The sequence below is a fragment of the Sinocyclocheilus anshuiensis genome, unplaced genomic scaffold, assembly GCF_001515605.1.
Source record: "Sinocyclocheilus anshuiensis isolate Anshui unplaced genomic scaffold, SAMN03320099.WGS_v1.1 scaffold1278, whole genome shotgun sequence".
Classification (NCBI taxonomy): domain Eukaryota; kingdom Metazoa; phylum Chordata; class Actinopteri; order Cypriniformes; family Cyprinidae; genus Sinocyclocheilus; species Sinocyclocheilus anshuiensis.
The window spans coordinates 117,766-132,588 of NW_015554153.1; the positions used below are offsets into that span (position 1 = coordinate 117,766).

At 37.3% G+C, this 14,823-nt stretch overlaps 3 protein-coding genes across 23 annotated transcripts in view; 2 read left to right on the forward strand and 1 right to left on the reverse strand.

Annotated features, from left to right (window-relative positions):
• Positions 1–6,114, forward strand: part of LOC107670703 (intracellular protein transport protein USO1-like) — a 36,694-nt gene extending 30,580 nt beyond the window's left edge. For all 21 annotated transcript variants that reach the window (XM_016463392.1, XM_016463395.1, XM_016463394.1 and 18 more), the window contains 2 exons: positions 1,287–1,410; positions 1,930–6,114. In XM_016463392.1, the coding sequence (XP_016318878.1) occupies positions 1,287–1,410; positions 1,930–5,525 (3,720 nt within the window). In that variant the 3' untranslated portion in view covers positions 5,526–6,114. The remainder of the gene's footprint in view (positions 1–1,286; positions 1,411–1,929) is intronic.
• A 194-nt stretch (positions 6,115–6,308) lies between these two features.
• LOC107670706 (leucine-rich repeat flightless-interacting protein 2-like) lies at positions 6,309–12,305 on the forward strand. Its single transcript, XM_016463414.1, has 6 exons — positions 6,309–6,599; positions 6,839–6,888; positions 6,974–7,094; positions 10,284–10,363; positions 10,478–10,582; positions 10,680–12,305. Exons 1-6 carry the CDS (start codon positions 6,575–6,577, stop codon positions 10,785–10,787), a joined length of 489 nt encoding a protein of 162 aa, XP_016318900.1. The 5' UTR covers positions 6,309–6,574; the 3' UTR covers positions 10,788–12,305.
• A 92-nt stretch (positions 12,306–12,397) lies between these two features.
• LOC107670707 (ubiquitin-conjugating enzyme E2 2-like) lies at positions 12,398–14,759 on the reverse strand. Its single transcript, XM_016463416.1, has 7 exons — positions 14,754–14,759; positions 14,557–14,607; positions 14,294–14,418; positions 14,020–14,165; positions 13,668–13,770; positions 13,137–13,273; positions 12,398–12,631 (listed from the first exon to the last, which is right to left on the reverse strand). Exons 3-7 carry the CDS (start codon positions 14,399–14,401, stop codon positions 12,511–12,513), a joined length of 615 nt encoding a protein of 204 aa, XP_016318902.1. The 5' UTR covers positions 14,402–14,418; positions 14,557–14,607; positions 14,754–14,759; the 3' UTR covers positions 12,398–12,510.
• Positions 14,760–14,823: the final 64 nt, after the last annotated feature.

A 14,823-nucleotide genomic window follows, 5' to 3' on the forward strand; every position in this document is an offset into this window, starting at 1 on the left:
ATCAAAATGGTACTTACTTGCACTTATCCGGATTGTTCAAACCGACTTAAAACTAAAAGATTACGTTCTCTCACGTGAACTCATTCGGAAGTGGTGACTTTCCATGTATTCCCAACTTCTGAGCCTGCTCGCCTGAAGTTATGGTTGATTGCTCTTAGGCTGGATATCAACAGACCCATTAACGTAAACTACGCCAGAGCGCGTACACACCTCTGAACACACCTCTGCTGAAGGCAGTTGGACATAGTGGTGTATTAGAGGTAAAAAATTATATAAATACTGTTCGGTTTCTCGCACAAACCAATCGTTTGTGCATGTTTTTTTTACTCTCATAGATTTTGTTACCATTGCCATACATTGTACGACTGATAGACTGCAACTGCGGACGCAAGCTTCAGACGAAGAAGTGAATGATGTGTGCTCCCGGCGCCTATTTATTCTACTGGTGGTGGATGAGGAGATACCCCCTGACAATGTAAAGCGCTTTGAGTGCCTAGAAAAGCGCTATATAAATGTAATGATTGTTTACACAGTGCACAAACATTGTAGGTACGACGGCTAATCAAAATGGTACTTACTTGCACTTATCCGGATTGTTCAAACCGACTTAAAACTAAAAGATTACGTTCTCTCACGTGAACTCATTCGGAAGTGGTGACTTTCCATGTATTCCCAACTTCTGAGCCTGCTCGCCTGAAGTTATGGTTGATTGCTCTTAGGCTGGATATCAACAGACCCATTAACGTAAACTACGCCAGAGCGCGTACACACCTCTGAACACACCTCTGCTGAAGGCAGTTGGACATAGTGGTGTATTAGAGGTAAAAAATTATATAAATACTGTTCGGTTTCTCGCACAAACCGATCGTTTCGTGTCTTAGGACATCAATGTGTCGTCACGAGCCGCAGGGTTTAATTTGGATTTGTCTGTGCATGTTTTTTTTTACTCTCATAGAGTTTGTTACTATTGCCATGCATTATACGACTGATAGACTGCAACGGCTGGAGTTAAAAATACATACTTTCAAACATAATTTGTGTTCTACTGAAGAAACAAAGTCACCTACATCTTGGATGCCCTGGGGGTAAGCCGATAAACATCAAATTTTCATTTTTGGGTGAACTATCCCTTTAACACTCAATCTCTGACTGAATGAACAGAATCATAATCATATTATCTACAAATACATGTTTAAACATAAGAAATCTAGGTCAAGTGCGTCTAAATTTAACCTGAATTTGTTTTTATAATAAGTATACTGATATTAAACTGTTTTGCTGTCCAGAAACATGGCATTGTCCTTGGACCCGACTCAGCCACCAATGGAGAAACAGAGGAAGAAGCCGGAAAGGCTGATCAGAATTCTCAAACTGCATCAGCTGAAATCCGAGAGGGGAGTAGTGTACTAGGTAAGCTGCTTTTCTTAGCTTCATTCATTGCATGCTAACATGTTTTAGCTTTGACACTTTGCATTTTCAGCTTGTACAGCTCAAGCCAAGTCTAACCAAACTGCCTGCTACAAATGCACCGTCACATTAACATCTCTCACCCTTTCCTGCTTCCCTTTATCCACTTTGCATATACAGCTAGATTGAAAGTTAACACTACAGAGTCATGTCTCTTTCTTGAGTCCATATTCCAATACTCTGCTGAATGAGTGTTTATAAATTTGCTGAAAAAATGTCAACATCCTTGATTTTAAAATCAAAATCAAGAGAAGGAGTAGTTTGTTCAGTTCTTGACTTTACTTTGGGGTTTTCTTCTTCGGGACATCCTTCAAGACTTTTGATTTGTATGGGTTTAAGAGCTTTGCCATGGAGTCTTTTTTCGCTCCTTTCCCTCTTTCTTTTTCTTCTTGCTCTAAACATTTGCCAAATATTCAATGGCTTCTATAGATTTTAACTACTGACACCTCAATCATCTCCCAGGCACTCATCAGTTGAAGGTGTGTAAAGACCAGCAACAAAAAGATTTGGATGATGGGGTGCCAGGGAATCAGCAGTTTTCACATGCCCCGTTCAGTTCTACAAACGCACCTTTAGAAGCAAATGAGAATGGAGACCTTGGGGACCAAATGAATCAGGGTGTAGAGCAGCTTGAGAATAGACCTGAAGAACCTCCAAGTTCTGTTGGTGATGATGAACTCACTGCAACAAGACCCAAGGAGGAGATCAAATCTGAGGCGCATATACCAGAAGATTCAAGAGGCAATACAGTGGAAGTAGAGTGCATTGTTCACAAGGATGGACATTTGGAGACAGATCAACAAGAGAGTGAATGTGTCAAACCTAGTCAGGTCATCAAAGAAGAAACTCCTTTAGAGTCTGTCTCTGGTTCTGTCCATGATGAACCTGATCAACCTGGTGAAGCAGTGCTTGATGATAAACTCAAAGAGGAGCCTGTAGAATCATCTCAAACAGAGAAGCTTGCCAAAACCCAAGGTGCCAGTGCTTCAAATAAAAAGAAGAAAAAGAAGAAGAAAAACAAGCAGAAGCAGAAACAGAGTGACAAGCAAGAGAATGATACGAAGATAGATGACAAGACTGAAACAGTTTGTAGTGAAGACAATCCAAACCAAAAAACGGAAGGTGATCTAGAAGGAAACTATCAGGAGCCCTTAGGGAATGATATATCCGAAACAACGATGAATACAGATGTCCCACATGATGCTAAAAGAACCAGTGAACTGGATGGTTTCAAAACAACAAATATAAATGCCGATGATGTTCAAGATAAAATTCTGTTAGTTACAGATGAAGCTGATTTAGCAGGAATTTCTAAAACAATCTCAAATTTTGATTGCCCTGAATCTAGCAATGGCATCCTTTCAGATGATCTGTCCAGCAATGTTATCTCTAACCCCACAAACATTATTGATGAACACACTGAGGATTCAACAAATCCTGACTCTGAAGCTGTAGTCTTTAGCTGTGAGCTTGTATCTTCAGAAACGGAGACTTCACTGCCTCATGAACCTTCTGCTCAGTCCATGGATGCTGTTGAAGGGGGTGTTGAGTCCACCAGCTGCTCTGAGAACATTGAGAAATCTTCATCGGTAGACATGAAGGAAGTGAAGAGCCATCTGAACTGTGAAATGGAAGAACAGGAAGAAAATGTCCAGAACATTGATCTAGATGGGACCACTAACCCTGAAGATCAAGATGACTCTGCTCATCCCTCTTCCTCTGTAATGGAGAAGGTAGGAAATGAAGCTGAAAGGGTAATCCAGGAACAACCTATTGATCAGCCAATGGAAAACCAACTTCAAGACGGTATTGGAGCAGAATTGGACCTGGAAGAGGTTGAGAGACGAGATGAATTGGATAAAGAAAACCTTAAAGCACCTACTGAAAAAGTGTCTGATACTCAAGACAGTATTGGAGCAGAATTGGACCAGGAAGAGTTTGAGAGACAAGATGATCTGGATAAAGAAAACCTTAAAGCACCTACTGAAAAAGTGTCTGATACTCAAGACAGTATTGGAGCAGAATTAAACCAGGAAGAGGGTGAGAGACAAGATAATCTGGATAAAGAAAACCTTAACATGCCTACTGAAAAAGTGTCTTATACTCGAGACAGTGTTGGAGCAGAATTGTACCAGGAAGAGTTTGAGAGACGAGATGAATTGGATAAAGAAAACCTTAAAGCGCCTACTGAAAAAGTGTCTGATACTCAAGACAGTATTGGAGCAGAATTGGACCAGGAAGAGTTTGAGAGACAAGATGATCTGGATAAAGAAAACCTTAAAGCGCCTACTGAAAAAGTGTCTGATACTCAAGACAGTATTGGAGCAGAATTGGACCAGGAAGAGTTTGAGAGACAAGATGATCTGGATAAAGAAAACCTTAAAGCGCCTACTGAAAAAGTGTCTGATACTCAAGACAGTATTGGAGCAGAATTGGACCAGGAAGAGTTTGAGAGACAAGATGATCTGGATAAAGAAAACCTTAAAGCGCCTACTGAAAAAGTGTCTGATACTCAAGACAGTATTGGAGCAGAATTGGACCAGGAAGAGTTTGAGAGACAAGATGATCTGGATAAAGAAAACCTTAAAGCGCCTACTGAAAAAGTGTCTGATACTCAAGACAGTATTGGAGCAGAATTGGACCAGGAAGAGCGTGAGAGACAAGATAATCTGGATAAAGAAAACCTTAACATGCCTACTGAAAAAGTGTCTTATACTCGAGACAGTGTTGGAGGAGAATTGTACCAGGAAGAGTTTGAGAGACGAGATGAATATGATAAAGAAAACCTTAAAGCACCTAATGAAAAAGTGTCTGATACTCAAGACAGTATTGGAGCAGAATTGGACCAGGAAGAGTTTGAGAGACAAGATGATCTGGATAAAGAAAACCTTAAAGCGCCTACTGAAAAAGTGTCTGATACTCAAGACAGTATTGGAGCAGAATTGGACCAGGAAGAGTTTGAGAGACAAGATGATCTGGATAAAGAAAACCTTAAAGCGCCTACTGAAAAAGTGTCTGATACTCAAGACAGTATTGGAGCAGAATTGGACCAGGAAGAGTTTGAGAGACAAGATGATCTGGATAAAGAAAACCTTAAAGCGCCTACTGAAAAAGTGTCTGATACTCAAGACAGTATTGGAGCAGAAGTGGACCAGGAAGAGGTTGAGAGACAAGATGAACTGGATAAAGAAAACCTTAACATGCCTACTGAAAACGTGTCTGATGTAAGCCATGTTGACAACACTCCTTTAACTGAAACACAGGTTCAGGTTGTGCATGAGGATCACCTGTCTCCCAATGAAGCAATTAAGGAATCAGTTGGAGAGTCAGATTCTTCTGAACAAGAACCCAAGGTAGAAAAAGATGAGGAGGAAAGCTCAATCCAAAATCAGCTTGAAGTGCAACTACCTGAAGATGGAGAAGACCTTCTGGTAAAGTCAGATGTGGCTGCTCAAGAGCTCAAGGAAGAAGACGAGGAAGAGGAAGATGAAGGAGAATCATTTGATTTTGATGAAATGGATCTTGAAGCATCATCAGATGCCCCTCTAAAAAACTTTCTAGATCAGCCAAAAGAGGAAGAGACTCTTTTCACTGATGAGGACCTAATTCAAAAAGAACATCTAGAACTTGCAGATCAGGAATCAAAGCCAAAGGAGCAGAAAGATGATGGACAAGACACAGAAAACCCACAAACAACAACATTTATAGAAGGATGTTTAACAGAGGACAGCCAAATCAGCAGTGAAGTCAAACCTAATGATCAGCAGCATCATACTTCTGGAAATAAAGAAGATGCATTTGAGGAGCATCAGCAGGCATTAGAAAACGTGACGCTCAGTGAAGGGGTTAATCTGATCTCAGAGATGGAGAAAAGAAATGTAGGCCAAGAGATCAATAGTTCCATTCAACACGAAAACAAGGTGTCAAGTATTTCAGGAGATCAGGAAGTTGAGAAGGAAACCACAGAAAGAAACAAGGAAGATGAAAGAAAAGAATCTAAAAAAAGTGGAAAAGGGAAAGGGAAGGGCAAGGGGAAAGAAGAATGTAAAATGTCTTAATAGACAAGGACATTGCCGAGTCTCTTCTCAGCATCTTCAGTTGAAAAAGTAATTTGCACTTATGTAGGTCCTAATGAAATTATTTTGGGACCATTACTTCAGAGAACCCTAAAATAACCAAAGTTATCTTACAGTCAATCCCAATTATCAGTCATTGCATCTTTTTCAGCAAACATATTTTACACGTTTTACACCTGATTAACAATAACACTTGAAATTAGTTCAAACAGTATTTAAAATCCCAAAACCAATTACACATTAAATGCTATCATTAATGGGTATAAAGTGTCATATTTATTATGAAATTTTACATGAGCATGAATAAAATGTTTCTCATACTGTATGAGTAATACAAATGATTAGCTTTCTGTCTGTGCTGCAGTCATGTTTAGCAGCTTCTTAATTACAATGTTTTCGGTAACAAAGGACCTGTAATGTATTTTGTTTAAATTGGTGTCATGTTGTTTAAAATTGTGGTAAATAAAAAATGTTATTGTGTGCCAACCTTATTAAACATTCCTCTAAAAATTTGACTGGAGCTTTGAAGTTACGTTTTGTTTTTACAATATATTTTTTGGGAGGTACGATTGAGGGAAAAAAAATTAAATATTTTATTCTGTTTGGTGAAGATGGTATTGAGACATAGTGTTTGTTAAGTGAACCATGTATTTTAAAATAAAACTTAAGCAATTAAAAATATGTTTTACACTATTGTTTATTGATTGTGTACGTTTTTTTGTATAATGATAGAGGACATTTAATTAAACTGCTTCAGATAAGATTGACTTATTTTTAAGTCATGAAAGTTTTAATTTTTAGGACATGAATTATAATATGTCACATTCATTGCATCACAAACCTCAAGTAAGCTCACATGAAAAACACTGTCATGTAATAGATGTACAGATTGAGCGAACGTTAAGAGATTTTGACTAGATGAGGCTGAAGCCTCTGAGGTCACTGAAGTTTCTGCATGTTGTCCATCCTCATCCTTCACATCCCAGCATAGGATAGCCTCACTTTTTGCATGCCCTGACTCCTCCCCCTCCATGCCTTTGGCTCCTCCCACCCCTGGTATGTGAAATCTTTCCTGTCTAACCTTGGAATTTGTTTTAACATGAGAATGTAATATTTTATTATTGCAAAAGACATTTTTTAGATGTTTAACTGTTGTTGTTAAAATGTATGAATGTCCCAAAAGTGGTTATTTTATTGAAGTGGATATACAGTTGTTTTTCCAAAAAAAAAAAAACCTGCAAGAAAAAAAATGTTGGTTGTTGTCTAATGGTCTATCTGTTGAACTTGCTTTTCAGAAATTCGCTTGCGAAAACTGGTTGATGAGAGGGAAAACTTAATAGAGCAGGTGCGCTGCTGGCAGTTACAGTGCTTTACATTGACTTTCTCATTTTGTGCCATTACAAGCATGATTTTCTGTTTTTTCTATTCAGGTTAAGAGATTGAAAGGGCAGCTTGAGCAGAAGAAACAGAAGAATGGTATGGAGGATTCGTCCAGCCCAGAAGGAGATGTGCTGGAGAACGGTGCTGACTCCAACATCATGGATTTACAGAGTAAGAAACTGCTTGCACTCGGTCAGCTTCAGGGCAAAGGTTTTAGAAACTGTCTTCAGCTCACAATGTTCATTACATTATTAGCAATCATTTTTAACAGATCTGAGGCCTATATTCACAAAACATCTTAAGGCTAAAAGTAGCTCATAACTTGCTGATTTAGGAGAAAATCTTAAAAATAATGGGCGTCAATCCTAAATGTAGGACTCCAAAATTTTGTTATAAGAGTATTTCACAAAGCGTTTTAGCACTGAAACTAGCTCCTAAATCTGTGAAATGTTAGAAGTAGTGAAGAGGACTCCTAAGTCACTAAGCCCAAATCACAAACTATCCTCTCTGCTGAGAAAACAATACAAACCATCACAGAAATGCTAATGGTTTCCACTACAAATACCATTACAAACATAACAAACCATCAGCTTTTAACCATTAAAACCATTTAAAAAATGGTTTCCTGTGGTGTGTTTTGAGACATTTTCCATTAGGATTTAGTGGTTTTAACAAGCCACCAATAGAAGGTGGAAGCCATGATTATTCTACTCTGTTAATTAAAAGGCTGTTTATATGCATATCCACTAACTGTTTATGAGAAGCACACATGTAAGAGGCTGACAATTAGCTGAATACGTAGCCTACTTGTTTAATTAGTGACACTTAGCCTGCATTTGAAAATATTTATTTGAATGTGGCAATATTTTTATTTTTAAACCTTTATTTAAATATGGCAACATAACATTGCACTCTACAATATTTCTATGAATAAATCTCTGACAGAGACCCCTCCCCTATCAGCCAATCACTGTGTGCATAGTTAGTAAGCATGCTGACATCATCCATAGCAACGAGGTCAACCCCACTCTTACTCTTAGCTTAAGACTTCTCTCTATTCCTTAGTAAAAGTTTGTCTCAGCAGCTTTGTGAATATGTTTTAAGAGAAAACTCCTAGCTAAAAACTTTTACTGCTATTTAGGAGAACTCTTAGTGGTAAGATAAAATGTTTTGTGAATACGGGCCTTGGTTTATTGCCAGAGCACATAAGACCCTCAGCCTCAGATGTTGAGAAATGTGGTCCAGTGTCCTGACATTTTATCCTACCTGTCAGATTGTCCTACCAGGCCTTACTGCGCATGCACACATGAATATGGAGTCATTTTTCTCATGCTGAACAACAATAATTGCTGTATTTGCATTACTGTAAGCGGTAGGTTTAGGGTTGGGGTAGGTGTAGATGTTATGAAAACACAATCTAATAGATAGAATTATTATTTTTTTTTTTTTTGGTTTCCGGCCGTAGCTGTATCCCTTCTTACCACAACCATGAATAACACAATTACTGTATTTGCATTACTGTAAGGCTAGGTTTAGGGTTGGGGTAGGTGTAGATGTTAATAAACCATAATTTGACCGGTAGCATTTTTCGTTGTTGAATTGTACTACCTACTGTTTTAATGGGAGGTAGCAAAATCTGACAGGGTAGCACAAATCGACAGAACACCGGGTCTGTTCTGCTATCATTAAAAGTGGCTGTGGTCACTCTCATCTTAAAGAAACCTGGACTAGATTCATCTGTTCTGAATAACTTCAGACCTATATCTAATCTCCCTTTCGTTTCCAAACTGCTTGAAAAAGTGGTTGCTTTGCAGCTATAAGCACATCTCTTTGCCAACAATCTTTTTGACCCCTATCAATGTGGTTTTCAATCAGGCCACAGCACTGATATAACACTGCTAAAAATTACCAATGACCTTTTAGTATCTGCCGATTCTGGCTGTATTACTGTTCTTATCTTGCTGGATTTAACAGCAGCTTTTTGACACCGTATCTCATCATATACTTATTTCTCGGCTATCAGCTATTGGCATCACGAGTACTGCTATGTCTTGGTTTATATCATATCTCTTGGATAAACTTATCTTTTATTAGTGTTCAAAACTTTAAATCGTCGTCTTGTTCACTCTCTCAAGGTGTCCCTCAAGACTCGGTTCTTGGACCTCTCCTGTTCAACATTTATTTGCTTCCCCTTGGTCAAATTATCTATAGCTACGGTCATTGTTATGCTGATGACCTGCAAATTTACATATCAGGTCGCTCCGCCTCTACTCTTTCACTTAATTCACTGAATGCCTGTATTGCTGACATTAAAATATGGTTACATAGCAACTTCCTACAACTGAACGACAATAAAACGACAATAAAACTGAGTTTATTGTATTTGGTCCACCATCTCTCTTGAAAAGTCTGAACTGAGTATTTCCATTGATCGGGCTTTGTTAACACCATCTTATTCCATTAGAAATTTGGGTGTAATATTTGGCTCGTCACTTACATTCCAATCTCATATTAGTTCTATTACCATTTTACCACCTCCGCAATATTGCCTGTCTGCGTCCTACTCTCAGTACCAAAGACACTGAAACTCTCATTCACGCCTTAATAACTTCTCGTCTTTATTACTATAACTCACTTCTCATTGGACTGCCAGCTAAAACTATTACTAGGCTACAGTATGTTCAAAACTCTGCCGTTAAGAGTTTATCAATCAAGTCAAAAAGTCTGAACAAATTACCTCCATAATGTGGCCACATTTATTTATATACTTTACAACAAATGATTCTACTCGTGGGCAATTTAGTGTATTATGTGACATACATTACTTTATAATCTACATTGGTTGCCTGTTTCTGTTCTCATTCAGTATAAATTCTTTTGTTAACTTTTTAATGTCTTCATGGACTTGCTCCCCATTATCTATCTGAACTGCTGCACTATTATAGACCTTCTCGCTCTCTTCATTCATCTGATTCAAACCTGCTTACTGTACCTCATTTCGTCTCATAACAATGGGTGGTAGATCTTTCAGTGCTGTAGCTCTGAAACGCTGGAATTCTCTTCTACCAATTCTTCGCGACTGATATCATCATTCATATCTCAACTAAAAACCTATTGTTTCTTACAGTATTTCCAGCCACCTTCTGATTAATGTTTTGCTGTGAAACTAGTGGGTATTTGTGTTGTGCTTTCTGGTTTTGCTGTCAAGTCACTGTGTATTTATATGTATGTATGTGTATATGTATGTACTGTATACTATCACATAAATTTATGATTAAAGCTGTGTTTATGTATTTTCTCCTTGAGCTTGGGAAAGGCACTTTATAAATAAAACTTATTTGTAAATGTTCCTTATTTCAGGGGATGCGAACAGACAAATCAATGACCTCAAATTTAAGCTTGTCAAATCAGAGCAAGAAGTCACAGCACTTGAACAGAATGTGAGTTCTTTTAATATATTTCATTACTATTAATAATTGTAACTCATTTTACTCTTCTAAAATATGAAACAGTGAAACATTTTGAAGTGTTTTTAATTGAAACTCATGTTGTAGGTCACAAGGCTCGAGAGTCATGTGACCCGTTACAAATCTGCATCTGAAAATGCAGAGAAGGTGGAGGACGAACTCAAAGCTGAAAAACGCAAACTGCAGCGAGAGGTACAATAGCTCTGCTTTCATTAAAAAATATACAAAGTTATGCTTACAGTGTACATATAATAAAATGAATGGCATGCTCAACTATTTTTCATGGTAGTTGCGCTCTGCACTGGACAAGATTGAAGAGTTGGAGTCCAGTAACAGCCACCTCTCGAAAAGGCTGGAGAAGATGAAGAGTGGCCGGGCAACAGCAACAACTCCCTAATGGTTTCAGATCTATCCCATCATCTGCCAGAATTCACCTCCGCTGCCTGTATATTTCCCATCATTCTGCACCTTAAGCAAAGTTGATAAAACTATAAACAAGTCCATGAGAACCCTGCTACGTTATATCCTGCAACCGTGCCATTTCTTCCTGTTTATCCATTTAGGTTGAGTTCTTCATTTTTGGAGAACCCAATCAGGACTTTCGAAGGATGCAGGAGGACTCTTAGTGTGCCTCATTCAAAAGCACAAACACTGTAGTTCAAAAAGTTAGAATGGTAATTGTCACGTGAATGTTGCTGAATTGATTTGAACGTTACGTGCAAGGCTGCCTGAGATTATTTGGAGAAGGATCTGAAAAGATATTCTATGGAATTTAGAATGTGAAGATCAGGACATGTTGTCCAGCTCTAGGAAGTCTGTATAGCCATTTGTTTGGTTAAAAACACTTGTTGCTTCACTAAGACAAGACAGATGAGTATGTATGATTGTGTTTGATGCTTTCATGTGTTCCACTCGCAAATATATGTTATTAACACGGTTGAGTAATCTAGAGCTTCCTTATGTATCTGAAGCCAAAGGTTCTGAAGTAATATTGAGGTCTCAGCTGGCTCTTGCCATCTGTTTTTAATTATTTTTTTCCTCTAATGAATTGTCTATAATGGTCTTCCTAACATGCTGAAAGACCAGTGTGACATAACTGAGGATGAATACTGATTCTTAGTGAATTTTGTTGTTGCATTGACGCTGACAATTCACCTAACTGAACCACATAAATCAGGAAGTTGTACAAGGATTTCAGGCTAAGCAGCAACTTCTGGTGTTGTTGCCTTTGACAAGATTTAACATTAACGACCTCCAGGTGATGAAAAAGCCTGGAAGATTCAGAACAGTCTCATCCTGTCCAAACCAATTATGAGGAATGATGTGATCAGAAGCATTAATTGTTGAAGACTGTTGTGATCACAAGCACCATGTATTATCACCAGCCTGGATGAGAGGCGGCTCCACCCTGTTTACAATGCTTTAAACCATTTGTAGGTTAACTTTATGAAAACTGTATGAATTATGATCCGCAATAAAATGTCCATTTTAATAAAAAAAAAAAAGTTTGTATATACATTCACCTAACATGACAGTGATACCAACACTGAAGAGCCAGTGTACTGTGAACCAAAGAAATTATGAAACATTTTCTAAATGTGTGCCATGTGCATCTGTGACCTGAATATAAAATAAAATACAAACATGCATACATAGTATACATACTTTATTTGGAACCTCAGAAAACAAAGCAACCAAGACTAACAGGTTGATATGGAAAATGTATATTTAGCACTTTAAACCTAAATAACATTGGTGAAATAAAACCGCAACTCTACCCCTCATACATACCAGTTTCTCTGACCTTTTTTAATGTCTATTTTTAATTTTCTTAAAAGAAACTGAAAATTGAGTATATTTCTTTGTGAATGAAAGAGAATCAAAGATTTTTTTCCATTATAACCTCTCCTGTATAACTTCAAAATTCTAAATTAGATAAATATTTAAATAAGTGAAGATAAAGATAAACTGAACATAATATGCAGTGGAATTTTGTAATTTCTACACACGTGGAATGTAAAAAGTTGTGTCCCACAATCAAAAGAGAATGAATTTGATAAAGAGTATTGTGTGATTATTATAGTGCAGCTGAATCACTACCAAAGCAATATCTACTTTATTCAGGGATCTGTTTCCTCTATGTGGGATGTACGATACTCCACAACAGACTTTTTCATGTTCTTATCTGGAGTAAGATCTGTGCAACTAAGTGGCTTCCCTGTAACTGGATCATTATTGTTCCTGCAAAAATAAATGGAAAAAAAAAAAATAATAATTATTATATTTCTACTATACACCTCCTCAATATAGAAGTCAACAATAAAACGAGACATCCTTTGATAACCCCCACAGGTGGATCTGAGCATGCAAGACAACATCCTTTTTAATAGCATTTCATTACCATATAATGTTGCTATGATAATATCATGGATTATGAAAATAGTTTGTCTGTGGGCCTCTGTCTAGTAAGGAACCCTGTTATTCATGTTCGTCATCACAGTCTTTTGCAAATCTTAGTTTCATTTAGAAAGTGGGTGAATACCATAACATTTCCTCAAGAAGTAAACTCACTTTCCCTCAATGGTGCAACTCCTCATGAACAGTAAGAAACAAGACAATTCCTCTCTGAGCACCCAACTCAAGAACTCTCAATGCACTAACACAAATAAATTGTAAACCGCTCTTATGAATAAATATCAATGTAACGCAAATGTACTTTTTCAGAGACTAATCCACTGAATCTTACGTCTTAAGATATTCCTCAATGGCTCTTCGCTCATACACACATCCACCTTTGGTCTTGACAGGATCAACGAATATCTTCCCTGACAAGGGACATACCAGATGAGGAGGCACTGGAACATTGCTCTCACCTATGTATTGCTGAAAAGCAGATTGAAATGCGAAAAATAAAGAAATAATCATAGGTTAATTGTTTTTAATAAATATAAAACAGGATAATATCCTAACAAATATGTGCATATAGGAATTATTCACAATTTAATTTACTACAAGTGTACAGAGCTCAGATTGCTACATGATTAAATATAATTTTAACCTGTTGAAATATTGAGAAGGGGGCTGCTCAAGTACCTTTCTATATTCTTAATCTCATATTTTCACTCTTTAAAAATATATATTTTTATTTTTGTTCTTAAGACATTTAAAACTGTATGACTGTAGACAGCGTGTCCTTAAAGATTCATAAACATGATTCCTCTTTGACAAAAATTCTGGACATCATTTGTTGGTAATAATTGAATGAAAAAGAATGTACCTTTTCAATGGATTCCATGGACTGACATGCGTTTACTGCAGTGTCATCTTTAGCTGCCTGCTCATAGATTTCTTTGCTAGTCAGGAATTCCTCTGCTAATATGCTGAAGATATGATAGACAGTGGACAAAAATACATGTATTCATTCATTATTTGTTGTATCCTTAAGTTTATTACATTATTTAGAAGCGGATCAACGCTAAATAATGTAATGCATTTTACAACTTGAATGGGCTTTAATCTCTGTTCTGATTATATTAGATTTGTTAAGTCCATTGAATAATAATAACAAACTTTTAGAGATTTAAAATGGTAATGAAAAAAAAAAACCCAGTTTAAGAATAAGAGGCTACCTGTCTAGTGGATCATCAGCCTCTGGGAGTATCAGAAGTCCATATACAGCATCCAAGATCTCTCTCATAGTAACATCAGCTGAGTAGTTTCGATCAAATATGTTGTGGCAAATCCTTCCCACACTGTTGATGTTGCAATGGTAAATCTGTACTGCAGTTAAGAATTTATAGAGTACAAAATGTTAAGGTGTTCTGCGCTCTACTCTTAATATATTAACCAAAACAGAAATCAGTTTCTGAAAATTACTGTGACACTTCTAAGGCTTCAGGATACAGGAGTATAGAACCGAACAACAGGTGGTTTCACTGGATAATCACGACCAAACTGACAATACAGCTCAAAGGTTCCATTCTCATAGGGAGTTTCAGGCGGTCCTTTCATGACAATCCTCCAAAAAGCTGAAAAAATTAAATGCATGACAACTTTATTGTACATTTTACTTGTATGTGTAACTTTGACTACATTTAATTAGAGGAAGCAACTGACACTATATCCAAGGATTAAGTGGCAGATACTCAAACCAATTAATGCCTTACCAGGTTTTTGAGGATTATGGTTTTTGTGAGCAATACAGATCAAAGAAGCCTCTACCCATAAACAGGAAGTGTAAGGTGGGTAGAGAATGTACATTTTAGACTACATACTGTATAGTAAAAGATTAACTGCCTTACAATTAGTCAAGTATCAAAAACATTAGGCCAGTTTTGTAAAGATATGCAAGCAAGCAAGCAACCTAGTTTGGTGTATTTGCTCCATTTCAGTTATTTGTTCGGCCAGCTGTTGCATCGCGGCGCTCACGCACG